Below are 10,302 nucleotides of genomic sequence, written 5' to 3' on the forward strand. Positions count from 1 at the left end.
CACAACGTTTTGTTGATATTGTGAGTGCACACAAATAGACCCTTTACAGTTCCGAACGATATATTATTCTTACCTGTATGAGCAAAAATGACAGCGCATTTAATTTGTTTCCACTGATGTCCTGAAGCGTCAGCTTCCACTCTCCGCACAAACGATTGGATATGCGCCTAATAGCGCACATTTATCTAGGTTAAATGTTTAAACTGGCATTGTGATATGCTTTAAGTATTTTATCTATAGATTTTATTTTCAGCAAGTCGTACTTACAACATTGTATGACATTGTCTCATATGATGCTCATAAGTTTCTTCATATTGCATTAGTATCTGATAACACTAAATCAGTAAAAGAATAAAAATTGCTCTACGAAAGATCTCAATGATTAGCCTGTTTTGCACTTCCTGTTTTCCCTGCTTGAGAATTTCTGTCCAATGAATGGATGACCTTAGCACACGTGTGGTTTTGTTTACAATTTCTGGTTCACTTGCAAAAAGGGCAGTGTGAAAGCAAACCACACCAAACAAAAAAAATAAACATTGTATTTGGTCCGGACCAAAGCAAGTGAACTAGCGGACTTTCCTTGTGTGAATACACCCTAAATTTCTTTTGATGCGGACAACTTAACGTCTTTGACCCACATATAAATGAGGCAAAATTACATGGCCATTCACAAGATCTGAAACTCATGATACCATATGTATGTGTTGATATTATTTCAGCTTGACCGGCATCCTCGCTATATTGAAGGTTACAGGATGTATTACAGGCCTGTGGGGAGTGCGTGGATGATCCAGGACATAAAAGCAGGTCCCCTACACACTGCTGTCCTAACAGAGCTACACAGAGGAAAAGAATACGAGTTCAAAATGAGACCGTATTACAATGAGTTTCAGGGGATTGACAGTGAAATAGCTGTGGTTCACACTCCTGATGAAGGCAAGACTTGTTTTGATATGCAACTCTTTCATTTTACCCTCAAACTTTTGCTGTAATGTTAATGTTTTGACATTTGCCCATCATTTCTGCTTTTAGTGCTGAGCGGCCCTCCTCAGGGAGTCAGCGTGGTGCAGTTAAGTAACAGTTCAACTGTGCGAGTGTCCTGGCAGCCTCCTCCCCCTGATGTGCCAGAAGAGCTCATACTAGAGTACAGGGTGAGACCGGTGAAGCCTTTATGTGGAGAGCCTCTCAGTGACCGCTAAGTAAAATAGTAATGGCTGATGTCTGTTTCTGGGTCGTACAGGTGTGGTGTGTAGGAAACGAGTCTCAGCAGATGATCAACAGGAGTGTGGATGGGGATACGCTGTGGGTGCTGTTGGACGGGCTGTTGCCCGAGTCTATGTATCGCGTGCAGGTCGCAGCGGTGACAATTGCAGGAGTGGGCACTCATAGCCAACCCGTGTTCATCTTCCTGAGTGAGTACTGCCATCATTTCCTCCCAGGAACACCTTAAACTAGTAGCTGCTTTTTGAAACATGATAGCTGGTTTCTAACTGGTCTAAGCTGGTCAACAAACCAGTTACCAGGTTGTCATACTAGATGCCATGTAATGACCAGCTTGGCCAGCTAATGAGTGGCTTGATTCAACTAATAACCAGCTTCGACCAGCTTGGCAAGGTAATGACCAGATTGAACCAGCTGAAAACCAGCACTGACCAGCTAATGAGTGGCTTGATCCAACTAACAACCAGTTTAGACCTGCTAATAACCCTCTTCACCAGCTATTAACATGCTTGGTCCAGCTAACCATCTTGGTCCCCTAGCAACCAGATTGAACCAGTTAAAAACCAGCATTGACCAGCTAATAAACAGCTTGGAATAGCTAATCTTGGCCAGGTAATGACCAGATTGAACCAGTTAAAAACAGCTTTGACCAGCTAATAACTTGCTTGGGCCATTCCGTGACCAGTTTGACCAGCTTGGCCAGCTAATGACCGACCTGATCCAACTAATAACCAGTTTAGACCTGCTAATAACCATTCTGGCTAGCTAATTACCTGCTTGGACAAGCCACTATCCATCTTTGCCAGCTATTTAAATGCCTTGTCCAGCCAACGGCCAGACTGAACCAGATAAAAAGCTAATGACCAGCTAATAACCAGCTTGGACTAATAACCATCTTGGCCAGATAATGGCTGGCTTGATCCAACAAATAACCAGCGTAGACCTGTTAATTTTGGCTGCTAATAGCTTGCTTGAACAAGCCAAAAACCAAATGCTTAATCCACATATTAACTAGTTTGACCAGCTAATAACACTCTTGGCCAGCTAAAGGCCGGATTTAACCAGCTAAAAACCAGCAGTGACCAGCTAATAACCAGCTTGAACAGATAACAATTTTGGGCAGCTAACGACTGGCTTGATCCAACTAATAACCAGACCTGCTCATTTTGGCTAGCTAATAACCATCTTGGCCAGGTAATGGCCAGATTGAACCTGCTAAAAAACAGCTGTGACCAGCTAATAACCAGCTTGGACTAATAACCGTCTTGGCCTGTTAATGACTGGCTTGAGCCAACTACTAACCAGTTTAGACCTGCTAATAAGCATTTTGGCTAGCTAATAACCTTCTTAAACAAGCCAAAAACCAAATGCTTGATCTAGCTAATAACTAGTTTTGACTATCTAATAACCATCTTGGCCAGCTAACAGCCAGATTGAACCAGTTAAGACCAGCAGTGACCAGTTAGTAACCAGCTTGGACTAGGGCTGTGCGATATTGAAGAAAAATGCGATATGCGATACCTTGTTAAAAAATGCGATATTCGATATGCGATACGATATTGCTTAATAACCTGCTTGGACAAGCTAATGACCATCTTCACCAGTTTTAGCTAATAACTAGTTTTGACTATCTAATAACCATCTTGGCCAGACTGAACAAGCGATAATCTTCTTGGACCAGCTTGTCCAGCTAATGAGCGGCTTGTTCCAGCTAATAATCAGCTAGGCCAGCTATTAATCCTGCTACCATGTTTTGTGCTGTCCAAAACACAGCTGCCAGTTTAAGCTGGATTTGTCCAGCAGGTTTATAAAAAATATTTACCACACACCTCTGATGGTGACATTTATCCCACCTAACAGATTCTTATCTCAGCATTTACTCGTATTTTATATTAAGGAATCGAAAATGTTAGGGAGTTTCGTGCTGTGTGTCAGTTGAAGATAGATGATTGGGGAAATATATTTTGATAAAATGTTTCCTGTATAAGACAAGAAGCATTTACTCTTCTGTCTCTTTTCCGTTTTCACATAATTGCTCTTATTCACTTTTTTCCATTTCCTCCTTATATCTTAAATCAGAAGTAGCAATAGATCAGTCCTTGTCAGTGGTGAAGGATGATAGTGTCAGCCTATCCGAGCAGATCACAGGGGTGGTCCGTCAGCCAGCTTTCATCGCCGGGATTGGTGTATCATCCTGGATGGTTCTAATGGGTTTCAGCGCCTGGATCTACTGCAGACACAGGAGGAGGAAAGAACTTGGACACTATACTACTTCCTTTGCATATACGCCCGCAGGTAACCGTCTTTCCATACTAGCACAAAACTAACAATGTGTGTCTCAAAATCATGTTGTCAAAAGAGCTTTTGGGATAAATTCTTTTTAATATTTTTTTCTTTAGTCGCACTCTCTCGTGGTGATGGGTCGGATCTTATAAATGGAAGGTCTGTATCATAGGAGAATTCAAATTTACCCACAGTAGAGCATGGAAAGTGGTCAGGAAAAGTAAAGAAAGATGAACATTAAAATGAGTATTATTAATTAATAAAAAAAAAATAAATAAATAATCCGATGAGGAGAAGTCCGATGACTGTCTTGAGGTGCGCGAACAGTTGTGCTCGCTTTCCTAAATGTAAACTACAAGGTACACTATTCGTGCTATCTAAACATACAAGGTGTGATCAAAATTTCAGAGACTATGCCCATGATAAACAACGGAAAAACTACAAGTTACAACCCCGAACTGTGCCTGGGCCAGGAATAAGTCCAGAGTAGAACAAGAGAAGAATTGGAGATAGCCTGCACACTGTAATCTGTGATGTTTTATGAACAGATATATACACTTAATGTTCAAATGTTTGCAAGTGTTGTGTGTTCCTTGGGGTCATTTTGTATCTTTTACATCATATACAGTGACTAAAATAAGTCTTTTACCACAGTAAAGTGACTTCTATTTGTGATACTTGACGGTTGTGTTTCTATTTTCTTTGCCTCACTTTAAACCTGTTTTTCTCAAAATTCCATTCTTGAAAATCATAGCTATCAGCCAAATTCAGATAGCCACTATGAACAAAATAAAAACAGTTTTGGAAAGGGCTTGAATCCATCTTTCATATGGTATCAAAACCTAAAAAAGGTAAAATTTCACCATGTGGTGGGTTTTCCTAGATCGCATCACACACACATATATTATTATTTCTTAAAAAATAAGTGTAACACTTTTTTATATTTAATGTAAAATAATTTATTTTCAATTAAATTATTTAATTTCCTTTACAGGCCATGTTTGCTGGAGTCACACTTGGGTAACTACCCTTGGCTGGCTGACTCGTGGCCTACCAGCAACTTCTCTCAAAATGGAAAAGACTCTGTCAACTGCTGTGCAGGCAGACTTGATTCCACAGATCAATACTACAACAGTAAGATCTCTGTCATGGGCGTTCCCCTACATTATGGTACTGTCACACTTACAAATCAAATCTCCTATAACTCATTAATCTGTTTTCCAGCTTCAGGATTATCCAATTATCTGAGCCAGAATGGGAAGTACAGCCCAACCTCTAATGAAGGCACAATATACTGTACCATTAACCGAGCCGATGCAGATGGTCATGACGTGTGCAGCCTGTACTCTCAGGGTCCAGACCCATACACCAGCACACCAGTCCTCTCCAAAACTGACCTCTACAGCATAGAGCAGGACCTGGATCAGTGGAGCCTTCAGTCCAGCAACAGTGGAGCAGATTATGCAAAACTTCAGTACCCAAGAGGCGAAAATGGTAGGAGTGACATTGATTTCAATCATGAGGGTTAAGGGATTGGTCCTTTAGGTATTAGGCAGGAATTATGCAGACAGATTGGAGCAACAAGTGCTGCAACAAATGCTGATGTCAATTTTATGCAAATGGACTTGAGTTTAGCCTTGTTTCATGCTGTTTTACAGCCAAACTGATGAAGCAGAAGTCTCTAGGACAAACCTCTTCACCAACTTGGTCTGATGTGTTGTCCCTACATTCAGTACAAAACAAGGAGGTTCAAAACACAGACAAAAGACACAGGTAATAACCATTCTAAGGCAGAACATTTGTATATGTCCAGATAAGCATGGTAGTTTGTGGTAAATGTACAAAAAACATGCTGTGATCATGATACATGATCAAAAAGCCATGGTTACATGTCATTGAAATGGTTCATATTTGAAAATATTTGAAAGTATTACCAATACCATGTTGCATGTCCAAAGACTGTGGTACAGTAAAAAAAAAACATGATACTACTATGGTAAATGTCCACAAACCATAATATCATGTCAAATGACCATGGTATTTGTTGTTCAAAAATCAATTTTAATACCACAGTCCAAGCTCTTGGTACCATGTCAAAAACATCATAATACCATGGTACATACTGTATCTAAAAATTATGGTATTACTATGGTGCATGTCCAAAGCCATTATACTGCATGATAAAACCATTGTAATGCCATGCTGCATGTCTAAAAACTGTTGTATAATTAAAAAAAAACATGCTAATACCATGGTAAATGTCAAATAACCATGGTACCATGTCAAAAGAACATTTTACTTGTTCAAAAACTAATGTTAATACCAAGGTGTATGTCAAAAAACTGTGGTACAATAAAAAAAACATGATAATACCACAGTAAATCATAGACATAGTCATCATCAATTACTCCACCGGCCTCGCTCCGTTCCCACGGCTCTCGGCCCCGCCCCCACTCGTCACAGGTACCATGTTAAAATATCATGTTAATACCATGGAAAATTTTCAACAACCATTGTTCCATATCAGAAGACCATGGTACTTGTTTGAAAAGCCATGATAATACCATGGTGCATGTCCAAAAACTGTGGTACAGTTAAAAAAACATGCTAATTCCATTGTACATTTTAAATAACCATGGTACCATGTTAAAATACCATGGTAATATCATAGTACATGTCCAAAAACCATGGTACCATGTCAAAAGAACATGGTACTTGTTCAAAAACCAATGTTAATACTATGGTGTCCAAAATGTACCATTTGTATGTCCAAAATTATGATACCATGTGATAAAACCATTGTAATACCATAGTGAATGTCTAAAAATTGTGGTACAATTAAAAAAACATGCTAATACCATGGTAAATGTCCATGGACCATGGTTCCATTTTAAAATATCATGTTAATACCATGGTAAATGTCCAACAACCTTTGTACCATGTCAGAAGACCATGGTACTTGTTTAAAAAGCCATGATAATACCATGGTGCATGTCCAAAAACTGTGGTACAATTTAAAAGAAATGCTAATTCCACGGTAAATGTCAAATAACCATGGTACCATGTTAAAATGCCATGATAACATCATAGTACACTACATATCCAAAAACAATGGTACCATATCAAAAGAACATGGTACTTGTTCAAAAAGCCATGCTAATACCAAGGTGCCCATCCAAAAACTGTGGTACAGTTAAAAAGAAAACATGCTAATTTCATGGAAATGTCAAATAACCATGGTACCATGTTAAAATACCATGGTAATATCATGGTACCATGTTAAAAGACCATGGAATGTGCTTAAAAACCCATGTTAATATGACAGTACATGTCCAAAATCAAATGATATGACCATAGTACAAGTCCAAAATCTGTGGTAATACCGTGTTACTTTTTGATATTTTTTGTTAGAGTCTCTCAGCCCATTTCTAGAAGATTTCATCAACTTATAAACCTGCTTTTCAGTAGCTGTCATCCGACTTTTTTTCTTTTAAATTCAGACACCTCTGGATATAATTCTCCTTGTCAGAAAAGTGACCCAATATGGAACCTGTGCAACATGGTAAAATGTAGTCTGGGCGATAAATTGTGGTCTTATCTAAACGTATTTGATGTTTCAGCTCAAAGTGACAGGGGCTAATGATGTTAGTGCTTAGAGCCAAGCCGTCCTGGCTGTTTGAGACGTGGCTTCTCAGAATGAACCTGTAAGAATAGCCACGGGTTGGAATGAAGCGGAACCACACATATCAACCTTTGTCCTCAATGCTTTCTTCCTTTCACATCATATTTTTATCATCACCCTCCATGGATGAAACCGCTTTGAAAAATTTTTGATAAGCTTTTTTACAATGCTGTCTTTTGTACCCACATTGGATTTTCTTTTATATTCTTTTTTTTACTTTTTTCAAAGGACCACAGTCTGGTTTTATTTACCTCAGTCTTTTATCGTGTAATGAAATCGCTGCTAGATGCATCAGGGGTCCAGAGTCTTTTGATATGTGTTCTTTTTGTGTGTTTGTATGAAGTTTCTTTTTTCTTGCTTTGATTTAAACCTAGTTTGTGTTTTAGTAGTGTACCAATATTTTAGGTTTAACTGGAATCCTAATGTTTACATCTCAATAGCCCTGAGGAAGATGAAGAGTGGTGTCCTCCACTGCCCGAGCGATCTTATCTGATTGAGGGTCTGGAGGACGTAGCCACTCTGCCTTTGAGAGGAGAGGAAACCAACAGGGCCACGACCTACAGCCTGCAGTCCACAGCAACTCTCACACCCTCCCCCAGCGAGGAGCAGTACCCGCCGAACCTGCACCATCCAGACCTGCTGCCACGGTAAACACACACACACAAAGGCATCAGGGCTCGACATTAAAGGAGTAGTTCACCTTCATGTTATTTTTGTGGAACACATCATGTGAATTGAAGAATTGAAGAACATCCTGGCTGCAATCCTAGGGAAAAAAGCACCCCAAAAGTAACATAAAGTTGCTCAGATGACTTTACTATATTACATGTGTTCTGAAGTGATATGACATAGTGATAAGTTTTTTGTGCAGAACAAACTTACATTTTAGTTGTTATTTAAGTTGTCCAACCATATTTGATTTGACAGCTCAGCATCATGAATGAATGAATGAACAGGATGTTAATTGGCAATTTTTTAAGTAAATTGGGTTAAAAATGGTAAAACTCCTAAATATGGCCATTTTTATGCAAATAAGCATTGTTATACAGTAGCCTATTTTGTGTGTGTGTGTGTGTGTGGAACAAACTGAAATTTAAGTTGTTGCCTAACCATAGTTGATTTGACAGCTCAATATAATCAATTAATAATAAATAAATTAGATAGATAGATAGATAGATAGATAGATTGATAGATTGATTTTGAATTAATGGCTCCTAAAAATTCAACTTTGCCATCACAAGAATATTAATATTACAATTTCTGTTCATATCTTTAAATAAATCTTTAAAATATCCTTTCATATCTTATCTTTTCATATCTCTTCATATATTTTTATCTTTTTTCTTTATTAAAACTGATTTTACTTTGTTCTTGCCATGACAGTAGCTTTAGAATCTGACTTGGCAAAACTCTCGTGTGTCTATTCAACAGGAAAACACAGTGTGCACACGATACACAGTTTGCTCTTTCCAACCCAAAGCTGTTAACCAAGACAGAGTCTCTTAATGGCAGCGTTCCCAACCACAGCGGTCCTTGGAGAGACATTGCTGAAGTGGAGGAACTGTTCTCCAACAACACAGGCACAAGTAGGCCCTTCACCGCTGGAAAAATAACTGTTTTTATTACATTGCTGATGATTATGTAGGGAGTACATAATCTTTGTTTACTTTAATCTGCACTGCTATTAGGAGAATATACATCATTCACGTCCTCAATTCAGAAGCCCAGGCCTAAGAAGAAATCTCAAAAGGATGGCCTTGCGAGACGTGATGCGCTGAAACCAGGGAGTAAGAATATTACACATAGTTAATAAATTATTGATTGAAGTAATTAAAGCAGTTGTTCTTCTATAATAATGGAGTGGATAGATGATCATTCACACTTTTGGTTTGTGCGTGTCTGCAGACCTGCCTCCTCCACCTGAGCCCCCTCCTGTAACCGAGGACCCACTCAAGCACATGACAGACACACTGGACAACGGCGGGAGCAGGACGCCCCCACAACACAGAGAGAGAAGATCAGAACGCAGAACAGCTGCACAGTGGAGCACACAAGGTCAGACTTAAGGGGGAGCAAAAAAAACCTTAGCTAGTAGAGATTGCAAGTATCACTATTAGTACTAAAAATCAACCCCAAAATACCTTAGCATTCACATTGCAATGCATTAAAATATGGTATGTAATTTTTAACATAAAAATGGTAAAACTTCTAAAAATGGCTAGTTTTATGTAAATATTAAGCATTTTAAAATGTATTTGTATAAAACAATACTTAAAATATATATGTATATATATAGATTATGAAATCTAAATCTAAATGTGTTGTCTAAATTATCTATTTATATCTAAATGCAAATGTTAAATCTTAAATATAAAAAATAAATAGAAATGTTACATGTATATCTAAGAGAAGATCAGACCGCAGAACAGCTGCACAGTGGAGCACACAAGGTCAGACTTAAGGGGGAGCAAAAAAAACCTTAGCTAGTAGAGATTGCAAGTATCACTATTAGTACTAAAAATCAACCCCAAAATACCTTAGCATTCACATTGCAATGCATTAAAATATGGTATGTAATTTTTAACATAAAAATGGTAAAACTTCTAAAAATGGCTAGTTTTATGTAAATATTAAGCATTTTAAAATGTATTTGTATAAAACAATACTTAAAATATATATGTATATATATAGATTATGAAATCTAAATCTAAATGTGTTGTCTAAATTATCTATTTATATCTAAATGCAAATGTTAAATCTTAAATATAAAAAATAAATAGAAATGTTACATGTATATCTAAAATATGAATGTTAATTTAATTTTTTTAAATTATATTTAAAATAATTTGGGTTACAAACTGCTAAATATAGCTATTTTTATGCAAAAGGTTTTTTAAAGTTATGCATTTGTGTAAATGTTAATAACAAATAAATATAAATGTTGTTCATAAAATCTAAACATGTTAAATCTAATTGTAAATCTAAAACATAAATGTTAAATATAGCATTAAATATTAATGTTATAAATAAATTTTATATTGTTATAAATAAAATACATAAATATAACTATATATCGGTGTGGTAAAACAAGGGGTTGTGAAAAATATGGCCGGTTT

At 37.4% G+C, this 10,302-nt stretch overlaps 1 protein-coding gene across 1 annotated transcript in view; it reads left to right on the forward strand.

Moving 5' to 3' along the window:
- Positions 1–10,302, forward strand: part of LOC107662767 (roundabout homolog 2-like) — a 70,748-nt gene that overhangs the window by 55,205 nt on the left and 5,241 nt on the right. The window contains exons 14-25 of the mRNA XM_016452847.1: positions 720–936; positions 1,033–1,151; positions 1,241–1,412; positions 3,301–3,516; positions 3,621–3,663; positions 4,499–4,638; positions 4,729–4,998; positions 5,163–5,277; positions 7,627–7,833; positions 8,618–8,772; positions 8,875–8,973; positions 9,092–9,241. Of these exons, the coding sequence (XP_016308333.1) occupies positions 720–936; positions 1,033–1,151; positions 1,241–1,412; positions 3,301–3,516; positions 3,621–3,663; positions 4,499–4,638; positions 4,729–4,998; positions 5,163–5,277; positions 7,627–7,833; positions 8,618–8,772; positions 8,875–8,973; positions 9,092–9,241 (1,903 nt within the window). The remainder of the gene's footprint in view (positions 1–719; positions 937–1,032; positions 1,152–1,240; positions 1,413–3,300; positions 3,517–3,620; positions 3,664–4,498; positions 4,639–4,728; positions 4,999–5,162; positions 5,278–7,626; positions 7,834–8,617; positions 8,773–8,874; positions 8,974–9,091; positions 9,242–10,302) is intronic.

The sequence above is a fragment of the Sinocyclocheilus anshuiensis genome, unplaced genomic scaffold (genome assembly GCF_001515605.1).
Source record: "Sinocyclocheilus anshuiensis isolate Anshui unplaced genomic scaffold, SAMN03320099.WGS_v1.1 scaffold1144, whole genome shotgun sequence".
Classification (NCBI taxonomy): Eukaryota; Metazoa; Chordata; class Actinopteri; order Cypriniformes; family Cyprinidae; genus Sinocyclocheilus; species Sinocyclocheilus anshuiensis.